The following is a 14,991-nucleotide window of genomic DNA, read 5'->3' on the forward strand; positions in this document are numbered from 1 at the left end:
AATTAGTACTAGTGCGAATTGAGAATTACTATTTACGCAAAGAGTGTCCGAATTGTTTTAATATGTTTCTGAAAAGTGAAAATCAACATATTCTGGATAATGGAAAAACTGTGAGGAGATTTTACAAGTGTCCGTCGTGTGCATGCCGGATTAGGATGAATAATTAGTGATTTCTGTGAATTCGCAATCTGGATCCCTTTGTGATTTTTGTGCTTTTGACGCACTGTGCTCTTTTCTTAAAAATGTTTCAAGGCGGTAATCGCACTACACATTCGCCAGCAGATATGGATTTAACTTTTACTTCGCCTAGTAGTTTCCACAAACTACTCCAAGACCAAGAACTTCTGTGAGGCGGAATCTATTACAGGATTTTGAAAGTGAATTACCGTCTCCGATTGTTGCCAATACGGAATCACCACAGAATAGAATTGTGAATGGAGAGAACTGCACGGAAGCGCAGAATGAGAGTACGTGGTATTCAGGGATAACAATTTGGATAAGTGGAATACTTGCCCTCGTTTTGACTGTGTTAGGAGTGTTTCGCTACATTCCTCAAAATTTACTGTCACGCTTGACACATGAGGCATTGGGAAATATTGGAATATTATTATTAGGCTTGATTGTGTGTGCTGTTGTTTGGAAAATGTGTCAATCTACTCAGAAAAGGACTACGCGTAATGGTGGACGGATAACTAGCACTGTGCGGAATAATTCAACGGATAGAGCACCAGATCAGGAAGCCGGAAGTTACAATGAGGAAGTTGGATTGCCAGGACGGGGATTAAACATTCAGGTCAAACGCACATTCAAAGGAGAAGGAACAGAGGTGTGGAGTGAATTTGTGAGATATTTTGAGAATATTGCTGCGTTAAATAATTGGTCCATTGACATGAGACGAAGAGTTCTTATTACTACATTCCGTGGACAAGCGGAAGCAATCGCATATGGACTACCAGATAATATTATAGGGAACTATAACCAACTTAAACTACAAATGGACAACAGATTCGGACATACTGCGATGAAGGAGAGCTATATCGTGGAGGCAAAAATGCGGAAAAAGCTCCAGACAGAATCGTTCCGAGATTTTGGCCAAGCGATAGCTGATTTGTATAGAAGAGCTCACCCTGGAAATCGAGACTATGTGGAAGAAGCTAGTCTTAAAACTTTTATGGACAACTGTAATCATGATGACGATTTCCGCTTAGCTGTGAAGCGCACTAGACCAAAAAGCCTACAGGAAGCAGTGACTGCTGCGATGCAGGAGGAATGCATTCGTATGACAGAGAATCGGAATTTAAGAAACAGGGAAAACAACCCTGTAAGACCCATTTATAGAGTTAGCGAGTTCTCCCCTCAGGGAAAAGTCCCAGTGACCAGGAAAACGTACCGCGCTTATCCAGATATTGAGGACAAAAGAAAAACTTTGAAGAAATGTTACGGCTGTAATTCTTCTATGCATTTGTATAAAGACTGTCCAAAGCGAAAAAATGCTGTTAGCCAACCCCCCCCCCAGAAATCTTTAAATTTAAGAGTGTCGAGGCAGTAGGCCATGTGTCGGCACAGCAGTTAGTTAAGCGGCCTAGTACAGGAGAGGAACAACGTCAGGATGATAGCAGTGTAGAAATGCCTGCAGTATCAACTCAAACAGATGTTGGAAATTTGCACTTGAATTACGAGTCTAACGAGAAAAATCAAGGAGTTATAGAAATTAGAGGAAAACCAGGAATGAGATTAGATGGCTTAGTGGAAGGCACATCGTTAGAATGGAAATTTGACACTGGTGCAATGAACACGTTCATAACAGAAGAGGTTTATTGGAACATTCTTCCAGAACACAGACCTGTGCTGGAGCGCGCTAAAAAGCAATTTAATACAGCCGACGGAAGAAAATTGAAAGTTACGGGAACTGCAAAAATGATACTTTCTTTTCAAGGACTTCAAGTGATATTTTGAGTGTTTGTGGCAGACGTAAAATGTAATTTACTGGGCCAAGATTTTATCACTAAATTCCAGTGTCAATGGAACTATGTATCTAATGTGTGCAACCTTAATTCAGATGCTGAAGTCTTGCGGGGATATTATATTATTAGCATGGAGGACAGTGTTGTTCCAGCTCATCACGAGAGTATTATAAAGGCTACATTCGATAGTAGTGTAGATGCTTGTGATGGGGTGCTGTTACCTCTAAAATCATTTGTACATAATCATGGGTTAGCTGTGGCAAGAGAGTTAGTGAAATCTACACGTGGTGAAAATAATATTTTTGTGCGCGTGTTTAATCCGAATGACCATGACGTTTATGTGCAGAAGTGTACCGACATAGCTGTGTTTGATCCTGTAGAAACTGTGTCAACATTGAAAACCCCGGAAGTGTGTGGTGTAATGTCAGGAGGCGACAAATTGCCAGAGCATCTAGAACAAGTTTTTAAAGAAGCGAGTGAAAATCTAACTGAAGAGCAAGCGGCAAAGTTTAAGAACTTTCTCTTAGCTCGTGTGGACGCGTTTGCAGACCCAAACAAACCAGTGGAGCGTGCAACGATTGGGGAACATCGCATTAAGTTAAAGGAGGAAATTCCCCTTAAGGAACCAGTGCGCAGGGTACCTATTTTCAAGAGGGAAATAATGGATGAGGAAATCAAGAAATTAGAAGAACAGGGATTAATAGAGAAGTCCAACAGTCCCTGGTCCGCTCCTATTGTATTAGTCCAGAAGAAGGACAAAAGCTGGAGGCTTTGTGTCGATTATCGGAAATTAAATGCGAATACCATCAAAGACGCTTATCCGATACCTCGTGTGGCAGATGATCTCGATTCCCTCGATGGATCTACATGGTTTTCTTCATTAGATCTCAATATGGCTTACCATCAAATTCCTATGAGTGAGGAGGATAAGGAGAAAACAGCGTTTGCTACACCTCGTGGTGGCCTTTACCATTATACGGTTATGCCTTTTGGATTATGCAACGCCCCGGCAACGTTTCAAAGAGTTATAGAACAGGCGTTAAATGGACTACAGTGGCATATAACAGTCTTATATTTGGATGACATTATTGTGTACAGTCGTACTTTTGACGAACATTTAGATAATCTTAGTTTAGTATTAGATAGATTGCGGAGTGTAAACCTAAAACTAAAAGCGAAGAAGTGCAATTTCTTTAGGCGGGAAGTGAGCTTTCTTGGACATATCGTTTCAAAGGAGGGTATTAAAACAGATCCTTCAAAAATAGAAGCTGTGAAAAACTGGAAAACACCGAGCAATGTAACGGAACTTAGAAGTTTCTTAGGACTAGCAGCGTATTACAGGAGATTCATTCAAGACTTTGCTAAAACCGCAAAATGTCTGCATATTCTTACTGGGAAAAATCAAGAATGGAATTGGACGCAAGAATGTGATACAGCGTTCGAATTTTTGAAACAGAAATTAATATCTGCACCTATTTTTGGATATCCCGATGTGAATGCTGGTGACTTTATACTAGACACTGATGCTAGCAACGAGGCTATAGGCGCTGTGTTATCGCAGATTCAGAATGGAAGAGAAATTGTGATTTCCTATGGAAGCCGTGTGTTGAATAATTCTGAAAGAAATTATTGTGTTACACGCAAGGAAATGCTAGCTGTTGTGTACTTTGTTCAAGACTTTAAGCACTATTTACTTGGTCGAGAGTTTTTGCTTAGAACAGACCATGGATCCTTGGTGTGGCTTCGTAGATTCCGAGAACCGGATGGACAAATTGCGCGGTGGCTACAGCGACTTGGACCGTACATATTTAAAATTGAACATAGGGCTGGGAAACGACATGGAAATGCAGATGCATTATCTCGTGTTTCTTGTGAATCGAAATGTAAACAGTGTAAACGTGAGAAAAGTGAAGGAAGTGAAATTCAGAAATATTCACATGTTTCCGAACTAAGGAATAATTCAAAAGGAAGTGTCAATCACGTGTTTGATTTAAGTGTATTGTTTAAGGATAACACAAACTCTGAAAAATCAAGTGATTGTGCCGTTATTTCCCCTGTGAAGAAGAAGCGAACAAATAGACCAATGCGAGCAAAGATTCGGAAACAACCGGAGGAGTCATTAAACCGAAAAAATATTCGAGAGAAACAACAGAATGACCCTGGAATGCGCGTTATTCTCCATTGGATGGAAAAGAATGAAAAACCGCCATTATCAGCTGTGTCATGTGAAAACTTCGAGTGCAAATATTGGTATTCAAGATGGGATTTATTGTGCATTGATCAAGGTGTTCTGTGTATTCGCTGGATTTCAAATAATAGTGAGGAACTAAAGATATGTCTACCACGGAAACTGCGTCAAGTTGTGTTATGGCACTTCCATGACTCTAATGTTGGAGGTCATATGGGTGTCAAAAAGACTTTAGAAAAAGTCAGGAATTCCGATTATTATTGGCCTAGGATGCGACAATTCGTTCATGACTACGTATTATCGTTTGATGTGTGTGAAGAGAGGAAAAATCCGCCTCGGAAAAAGAGATCGCGTATGAAAACTTTCCTGAGTGGTGAAACCTTTCAAAGAATAGTACTGGACTTAGCCGGACCATTCCCAAAGTCAGATAATGGATATTCTTACATTCTGGTAGTGATGGATTATTTTACAAAATTTGCTGAGATATTTCCACTCATGAACATGGAAGCTGAAACGGTAGCCGAGGTCCTGTTTAAAGGATGGATTAAGAGATACGGATGTCCTGGAGCTATTCACTCAGACCAAGGAAAACAATTCGAAAGTAAACTTTTCCAGGAAATGTGCCGATTATTTCAAATTGACAAAACGCGTACTTCATATCATCCCCAGTCAGACGGAATGGTAGAGAGGATGAACAGAACGATAAAAGACATGCTGTCTAAGTACATTAATGCAAATCAAACTGATTGGGACCGTTTTGTGGATGGCATCGTTCTCGCGTACAGCACTACTCCGCATGAAACTACACGGATTTCGCCATATAGACTAGTTTTTGGTAAAGAAGCCAAATTACCGATAAATGTTCTGACTGAAAATGAAGCGATGAAAACGCCCGAAAAAGATGCGAACAGAGCAGTTTATGTGCGCGACTTAGAGGAAAAACTTTCCACAATTCATGATTACGCAAGGGAAGTTACGAAAGAAGCATCTCAGAGACAGAAAAATTATTTTGATCGTAACGTGCGTGAAGCTAATTATGAAGTTGGAGATTTAGTACGGAGAAGTCAACCAAAAGTTGATAAGGGACAAAAGTTAAAACTGTCGAGAAAATGGACTGGGCCATGGATAATAATGAGAAGATTAAGTGATGTGCTTTATGAAATTAAGCATTCAAAACAGTCGAAACCCGTCACAGTGCACGCCGACAACATCAAACCCTACCGCGGAGAGCGACAGCAGTCCCGCTATACAACCAGCGAGACAGCGGAATACAAGGGTGGCGAGACACCAGACGGTCAACATTGGCACGCGTCTGGACCAGGCCGGTGGCGTTTGAAGTTACCGCTAGCTCCGCCCCCGAGAACAGACAATTCGGAAGCTGACCAATCAGAACCAAGAACGAAGATGACCCGAGGAGGACGGACTATAAGAACCCCCATCCGTTTCAGAAAATAAACATTCGACAAATGTTGTGCGAAACTTGTGGACAGACATTCAGCACCAGCAGTAATCTTCACCAGCATACCAAAGAGAAACATAGTGATCATGTAAATAGTTTACAGTGTAGTTATTGCCAGAGACCCTTTTTGCGAAGATTTAATTTGAAAAGACACTTGACTTCAGTTCACAAACTGAATTGTGAACAATTAGAAGCAGCCATGCCCTCAAAGCGGAGACGAGTCGAGCGTGATGAGAATCCAGGAAAGGTGGCAGAGGATAGTTTCGAATAAAGTACCGGTCAAAAAATAGAAAAAAGAGAGAAACCTGAGGTTTGAATGCATATTATAGGTAATTTTATAGGTAGAATATTTTATGGGTGCATTTGGAGGGAATTGGTGACCTTGTATATTTTATTGAAATATGACACTTTAATGTCACTACTACTGTATAGGGGATATGGACTAGAAATACGAAACTAAGCTCAAAACTCGCTCTACCGGTTTTTCACCAGAAAAGCGGGGTGGGTTCACAGGATGAATTGTAGCTTGAAAACGAGGTGGTTGAGCCCATATCTCTTGCTGTTCATTGGTATGTACAAATGTTATTCTGCAATTTGTGTGGTAGCTTAGGTCATCAGCACGGGCCTGGAAGCAGATGCGACTGCGGCGAAATAGTGAAAATAGGCTTGATTCACATGAAATTTTGAGATTATCCCTGCGCAATCTTTAGGGCTCATTATGTAAGTTGTACATGTTTTATTCCTAAAAGCTTCAAATTTCTCAAGGGACTACATCATACTATTATTACATGTAGAGGGAATTTAAAATTTTTCAATGCACATTTTAAAAGCAGCTCAATATTAAGTAAACCGTCAGTCAAACGTTTTGATTGCAAAAAAAACTATCCTCTGCCACCTTCAAGAATGCATCAATTTTTAGAAATGTGAATTTTCGTCTGATTTTTATACAAAAGGGTTTATTTATGTATGCCAAATTAAAAGAATACTTTATTTCTGTTATTTAAAATCTGTACAATTGGGTATATTTACTAAAAAGCTAGGGGGGTTACTCTTTTCCAGCATACATTTTTAAAGACTTTGAACCATCAGCATAATAAATCATATAAGATTTAGGCATTTTTTGCCAGAGAATAAATTAATTGTTTGAATTTGATACTTTGGGTATTGTCGCATAATTAAAATCTTGTCTTGCTTTAATTAATTTAATCTAATTAAAATTTAAGTGTATTAATTAGTGCGATATCACTGAAATTACATAAATTTGCCATTTTTTTAACCTAATTTACTAAATATAATTATTTTGAAAATAAAAATCTGTCAGCATACCTAAATGTCACTAACCCTAACCATATATAGTACAAAAAAAACTTTTTTAGCTTTATTTTTCCAAATTTAACCTATTCTGTTATTGATATTTTCATGAAATATGCCCCCCCCCCTTTCAATTTTTAAATTTATCTATATTTAAATGTGACAGAATCTAATTTTTTCAAATGTTTGCTATAAAATGACTATTTTTCTTTGAATAATAACAAAACAAAGAGTTTGTATTGCATATTTATTGAAGTAATAGCAAGAAAATGTGCATTTTCATGTAATTATTGAATTCTGCTAGGCCCATATAATCTGCCCACAATTGCCCAGGATGGACAGAATAATCACTTTTAATTTTCAGGAGAATGAAATGTTTGTATTTGATTACTCATAACTGTTAAAAGGAAATATCAGACACTTAGAAAGAATTCATTTAGGACAAACAGATTTTTACAGTGCATTTTCATTACACTGAAGAAATGGCTGCAGGGGTAGGTGTTGAACTGCCATTTCCTGGACACTTTTTCTTTAGAATGTGGTGCAAGGGTTTTTTTTGCATATCATGATAAATATCTTGAAAGTTGAAAGGGGTTTTAACTTTGCAAAGAAGTTATAGGTATATAAAACCAAGTGAAAAAGGGATAATATGGAATTTCATAGAACATGAAAAATAGGGGAGTATGTGATACATGTGAGTACATTTCACCAAGATGTGCTCTTTGTATTTGACTTTTTACATATAAATGTATTTGAAATTGATTAAAATTACTATTTAACACTTTTTTGATGGTATATTGATCATCTGGAGTTGTAAGAATTGCATTTGTTTTATGTGTAAGAAACAATATGGGGTTAAGGTGGTTGACCGAGAATTGGTGAGGTCTCTTATTTGGCCATAACTTTTTTATTTTTCAATGAATCAAGACATAGTATATTTTTACTCAGAATTGCATGTTCTTTTTGAATTGAGCAAGGTTTATTACTTGCAAGACAAACTTTGAAAGTTAAAGGTGGCAGAGGATAGTTTCGAATAAAGTACTGGTCAAAAAATAGAAAAAATAGAGAAACCTGAGGTTTGAATGCATATTATAGGTAATTTTATAGGTAGAATATTTTATGGGTGCATTTGGAGGGAATTGGTGACCTTGTATATTTTATTGAAATATGACACTTTAGTGTCACTACTACTGTATAGGGGATATGGACTAGAAATACGAAACTAAGCTCAAAACTCGCTCTACCGGTATTTCACCAGAAAAGCGGGGTGGGTTATCACAGGATGAATTGTAGCTTGAAAACGAGGTGGTTGAGCCCATATCTCTTGCTGTTCATTGGTATGTACAAATGTTATTCTGCAATTTGTGTGGTAGCTTAGGTCATCAGCACGGGCCTGGAAGCAGATGCGACTGCGGCGAAATAGTGAAAATAGGCTTGATTCACATGAAATTTTGAGATTATCCCTGCGCCATCTTTAGGGCTCATTATGTAAGTTGTACATGTTTTATTCCTAAAAGCTTCAAATTTCTCAAGGGACTACATCATACTATTATTACATGTAGAGGGAATTTAAAATTTTTCAATGCACATTTTAAAAGCAGGCTGCTCAATATTATAGTAAACCGTCAGTCAAACGTTTTGATTGCAAAAAAAACTATCCTCTGCCACCAAACCTGTCTACGTTCATAGCGACTTGTACGAAGACATTTCGTCCGATGAGAACGATGAGACTTACTGTGACGTGCAAGAGACTGATGTGACCAATGTGAATTATCTGGATGATATTTCTTTTGCATCAGAATTGCCGGAGATCGACGAATCTCTGGTAGAAGACATTCTCCATAATTGTGCAGACTTTACTAGTGACCGAATAGTCGAGATGTTGGAAGACGAGTCAACGGACACCCGGGAAGTTATCTTTATAGACGAGGACAGCCAACCAGAAACGAGTGCTTGTGACAGTGATCGTGACAGTGAACATCGGGACACTGATCTCACGCAGAGATCAACAATTTGTCTGGTGTTACATAAGACAGTGAAACGTAACCTAGATGGTACGGAAGAAATAAGCAGAGACTCTCATATCGTTTATTCAGAAGACCTTAACCCCGATGATATTGACTTTCCAAATGTGGCTAATGAAATCCTGAAGGAGGTACCGAAACATTTCGAAGACGGCCATGTTCGGATTGTGAAAGGCGACATTTCCGTATGAGCAGAACTTTAATATTTTGATGAACAGACTTGTAAATATTTAAAATTGTCATGATTTATTTGTATATATTGACTGCTTATTATGCGTAAAGTTTTATTGATTTGTTTGTGTTTATAATTGTGCGTAATTGCATATAATTAACTGGCTGCACTTTGAATTATATTATTAAGTCGTATGTTTGATATTTGAATTTAAATTATGTCTTAATTGTCTGTTTTACATGTATTATAATAGGGGTAATCATTTCGTATTTTATATTGTACATAAATTTTGATCGGAGTCAAAAGCTTAAGTAGGGGGGAGTTGTAACGGTATCTTGTAGTATTATTCTGTTTTATTGTTACGCAATGTTTGTTTACATGTCATTGCTCCGCGCGAGCAATGTCGTTACATAACTGACCCCGTTAAAAAAGATTGCTCCTCATGAGCAATGCATATTATGTATATATATAGGTCGAGTAAATGCTTAGGGGCAGTCAGTCTTATTAATTCTATTACGGGATATACATGTAGGAAAAAGTGCAGTCCGGCCAGTGATTTATTATGTGTGAAACTTGGATATATTTGTGATGTAAATAAACTGTAAATAATTTATTTTGCGTTTCATTTAACCTAAAGCGTATGCTTTAGAGGTTGGAGAATTAAGGTCACATGGATTATTAATAAAACTGGAGTTATCTCGCACTTGGATTATTTAAATAGAGCCGTTTACCGCTCGACGGCGTTACATTGAATATGATTTTTATCCAACGCCAAGGCTCGGGGATAAAAAAAAAAACAAACCACGCAACTCGTTGGATAAAAATCATATCCAACTACAAATCATGGGAGATCCTTTTTATCCCATGTATAATACTTCACAATCAGATAGGATTTTTATCCAACGAATTGCGTGTTTTTTTTCATCCCCAAGCCTTGACGAGGGTATAAAAACACACAACGAGTTGGATAAAAATCATATCCAACTACAAATCATGGGAGATTCTTTTTATCCATGTTTATTACTTCACACTCAATGTTTTACACATTTTCTGCATATTTTACTTCATTACGCTAACGCAAAACCCATTGTGATGTCACAACTGTGGGATACGAAAACGATATATATCACATGAGCTATACCCACGGGATAAAGAGATAAACATGGGATAAAACATATTCGATTGTTATACCTGAAAAAATTTGTTCGTATACAAATCTTTACGAGAAAAAGACCGCAATTTCTAATGATTTGCTGAGAGGTCATAAAAAAAAATCGATGTTGGACCGCTGAGTGAGATCTTGGACCGGTCGATGAGATGTTGGACCCCCTTCGTCACAGATTGGACTTACTATCATTTTCATTCGTTTGTGTTCTTGAAAAAGTGACGGACCTGAGGTGAAATCATGGAAGACAGTACAAAGTACATGTATGTCAAAAAAATTAAAATGAAAGGTATAACAAAACATTTATTGACTATGTTCTCAAGAAAAATGCTAGTGAAATTTATATAATTATATATCAATAAAATATGGTATGAAGAATTCTCGGGAAATGACAGTCCGAAGTAGGAAAAATGGAAATCTCGGTAGTTTTACATTATTCGGAAGGCTTTTTCTATGGTTTTTCTTTTTGTGTACATACAAATGTACAAAAATTGCCTAGCTCCTACCGTCTTTGTGATAAAGATTGATCTTAAAGTAAAACAATAGGTTTTTAAATCAATAAGTTTCCAAATAGCCGGGGTATTTATATATATGCATTTGTATAAAAAAATGCAAATAGGTGATGTCACTGATTCAAAACGAACAAGTTAGAATCTCAGAAAAATTGCACAAAATCTGTAAAATGTTCGCAATGTAACGGCGTCCCTAAGGCGACCGACGCGTTTCTACGGCGTTCTCGTGGCAAATTGCGATTCAACAAAATCTCGCGTTCACGACGTTCTCTTTGCGATGGATGCGTACAATTTTTGTCTTTATTATGAATGTAAAAAATGAACACACTGAAAAATTGTAATCAATTTGAAGTAATAACACATTTACTCCACTGAAATAATAGAATAAGTTCTGGTGTAAGAAAAAGATATTTGCCCTAAAATTCAATGTTATTGAAAATTTATGAAAAGGGTTTTAACAAAAGTTTAGTTGATAGATATGATAAATCTTAAAGAATATTAAGGAAGACCATTATGGAAATTATGGACATTTTTAAGTTTTATGCAGAAAAGCTTCAAAATGACTCATTTCTGATTTTTCCTTAAGATACTAATGTCTCTGTGGGCGATGCATGTACTACATATGTTTTCTGAAAGAAAATTCCACCGAAAATTGATGTCTTCTGCAACTTTAAAAGAAAAAAGGAGAAAATGAACAAGTTTATGGTGTAACAATTAGCATTAAGGATGTCATATTGGAAGAATAGATCTGTATGTTTTTACTGTATGGAATTTTAATAATTCAGAAAAGATAAATTTTAATTTCTTACGTTACTTCTAAAAAAAAAATAAAGGACCGTTTTGTATCGAATCCGTACCTTGTTCTTTCCATTTAACAATTCTACTTAAAGACTCCCATGCTCTTGACCATTGCTGATCAAATAAGAGGTCATTGCTCTTGCTTCGTGAGCTGGCTGACAACGCTTCAACAACGCCTTGTGATCGCCAATGGAAGAGATAGAAACGCAAAGAGAGTGCAATGATTTTAGTGACAACTCCATGTTGTCGTTGTCTTATCGCAGTCTAAAAAATAAGAACATTAATCTCATTAGAAGCGCCGCAAAACGCGATAGAAACCTCCAAGGTTCTGCAAGGTTTCCTTGGAAGCGCATTCCACTATCACTGCGTTCTTGCTGTGATTATGTGCGTCTTCAAGGCGTGCATACGAAGCTCCCATTGCGTTGTTGGATATCTCACCGCGCTTCAACGGCGATCATACTACGTTTCCTCTTCGTTTTTATCAGACTGTCTTCACACGGCGCATACCTTGTGCATGCTCGAAGTGCGCGCCTCCTTCTGGCGTTAAGGAGATCACGTGCGAATCTATTTCGTTTAGTGGAGATCTTGCAGCGTTGTCAAGGTGCTGTAGGAGACTCTACTGCGACCACCTTTGCATTTTTATGTGACAGGGATGTAAATGGTCTTTAATACCAAAACTCATTGTAAACGACAATGTCTTTCTGTTTTAGCAACAGATAGGGAAACTGGTTATTCTATTTATATATATGACGACATATTGTTTGTTCTCCTCCGGGAACACAGGGAGAGAAGTTTATCATCATTACCCCATGTCAGGCTGTCTAAACTCGATTCAGAACATAACTGTGAATAAATTGGCACAAGGAGTAGCCTTTTTTAACGAAAGACCTAATGGATTTATGTCAAACTGTGGGGAAAAATTTAGGACATCTGTAGAAATATGCGAAGTGAGAGTAATGGGTAAGTTGCACTTTCTGGTTTTGAGAAGTAAAAAAAAAAAATAAATAAATAAATAAAGAGTATTTGATTAATTCAACCCCTCCCGGGTGAACTGTAATAAATTTACTTCCTTCCAAATTAAGATAAGAAGTATGACGATTTTTAGTGACATTTATTCGTGGTGTTTTAGATTTAAATATATCTGCGACAAAAATTTACATAAAGGAGAAGCCAAAAAGAAAAAGTTTATGGCAAAAATCAGCAATTCACGAGTAAAAGAAGACCATTAACTAATCTTTAACATATTTCTAGCATGCGAATAATAGTTGGCTTGCAGTGAATTCGACTTTAAGAAATTCTATGATATATAATGTGGAATTGAAATATATTTTTGATAGATCTAATTGGGCTTCTGTATACATGTATCTTATAGGTTGTGAACAAAATAAATACAGTTTTGGATGTAGTGACGAATGCAGTTCTAAGTGTAAAGACAAACATTGTGATGTTTTTACGGATTGTGCATTTATGGCTGTTCTGATCCAAGTGATGTATCTCTTAGTTGTGGTGGTAAGTTTGATTTGGATAAAAAAAGAAGTATTAAAGTTTTAAATATCAAAACAAAACGTGTTTGTGAAACACAATGCGCCCGGTGGCAACAAAGTTCAATAAAGCTATTTTTAGCATACAGGTCACAGTCAAGATCACAAGGTAATTGATTTTAGTGTTATTTCAAAGAAATTAAAATATTCGAATATGCATATTAAATGTGAAGTATCTATCTTCTATGGTGCAAAAGTTATATTGTGAACGTTCGAAAAAACTATTTTTAGTATATAGGTCACAGTCAAGGTAAAAAAGTCATTGACCTTGGAGTCATTTGAAAGAGCTTTATTCGTGGGGTATGCATACCAAATATGAAGTCTCTATATATCTCTAGGAGTTTAAAAGTTATTGCGAAGGTTAAAGTTGACAACAGACAGACAAACAAAACGGCAGGACAAAAACAATAAGCACCACGAATCTATTGATCCAGGCGCATAAAAATGGAAAGTGCATTTGTTAGACCTTTTAAAATTATGTCCTAATAAATATGCATTTCCAAAGTTTTACTGAGCGGGCATATAAAAATGGATGTTAGACCACAGAAAGAGATGTTAGACCTCTCGATGAGATATGTTAGAACCCTTACACCGCAGGGTGGGCGGGGCCAGCTATGTTTTATTTGCACTCGTTGGATTTCGACAGAACTGCAGTGCTGGTGAACAAAATTTACATCACATTTACGATTGTTACTCATTTATCTTAAAAGAAAGTAAAAGGTACAAGTATTGGCTTTCCTAAAAAGCTTGTCTGACGTGGTTTGCTAAAATTCATACAACGGAAAAAAATAATATATTATGTTATATAATTTCTTTCGTTCGATAATTTATCTGCAATAGACCATGCGTAATCAATACTGTATACAATAATGTACAAAGAACTTTAAATTGAAGCTCCTGGCACCAGGATCATAAAACAAACTAAGACTTGAGTGAAATTTTTAATCGCCGATAAAATATTTATTAATTATGGAATTTATTTCTTCATTTGCACATAAAAACATCTCTGTGAAACAATATTACAAATATCTCTAACCCTTCTGGTCTGTTTGACTTTTACTACATTTTATTATAAAATAAAGATTTTGGTCGACTTAGGCTGAAGATGTTTCAAGATCCCAGGTCAGCTTTTTTCAAGAAATGTTTTATATGTTAAATGACCTAACTGATTTTTTATTCAACAAACAGAATAAAATTAAGGTTGTAAATGATGTCATCAATGGGAAGATCTTTGACCACTTAATGGGCGCGTATAACTCTAACCCTAACCCTGGTGATAACAATCTTGGCATAGCGTTATACATGCTGACCATTCCCCTGCTGTTCTTGAAAGCTTTTATTGCTTCCCAAACCATTTGATTTACAATGATTCTCTACTTTACTCTGTTACGTAATTGATTGTTGAAATTCTGAACTGAAGCATCTGGGGAAAAGAAACAAGAAGATGTAAACTAATTTACAATGTAATATCTCTCAAAATCAAATCGTTGGATAGGAGTGATGAAGAACAACAAATTATTACACAATAAAGAATTAAAAGCAAACTTGAATAAAACATTTTTTCTGTTTTCACTGCATTTTTCTCAGGCACTGTATGAACAGTTTTTAGGTCACCAGTCATAAGGTGACCTATTGCTACCGTAAATCTGGAAATTTTTTGTCATTTTATTTTGCGAATTCGGGTGTAAATGGTGTTTATTAATTTTTACGTTTCAAAATTGTGCGAATTACCACTGCTTTGTTTACATTTTCTTATTGGTAATTTATTTTTAAGAAAAATATTTTTGCAATATAATAACTGCAAATTTGCTAAAAATTTATCTACAGCAAAAATTTCCAATTTAGGGATGTTTTCGT

At 36.5% G+C, this 14,991-nt stretch overlaps 1 protein-coding gene across 1 annotated transcript; it reads left to right on the plus strand.

Annotated features, from left to right (window-relative positions):
* Positions 1 to 5,618: 5,618 nt before the first annotated feature.
* On the plus strand, positions 5,619 to 9,137 carry LOC134248297 (centrosome-associated zinc finger protein Cp190-like). The gene is made up of 2 exons (XM_062730707.1): positions 5,619 to 5,871; positions 8,722 to 9,137. Exons 1-2 carry the CDS (start codon positions 5,619 to 5,621, stop codon positions 9,135 to 9,137), a joined length of 669 nt encoding a protein of 222 aa, XP_062586691.1.
* The last annotated feature ends 5,854 nt before the right edge of the window (positions 9,138 to 14,991 follow it).

The sequence above is a fragment of the Saccostrea cucullata genome, unplaced genomic scaffold (genome assembly GCF_032062105.1).
Source record: "Saccostrea cucullata isolate Sc308-1 unplaced genomic scaffold, CSIRO_AGI_Scuc_v1 ctg7123, whole genome shotgun sequence".
Classification (NCBI taxonomy): Eukaryota; Metazoa; Mollusca; class Bivalvia; order Ostreida; family Ostreidae; genus Saccostrea; species Saccostrea cuccullata.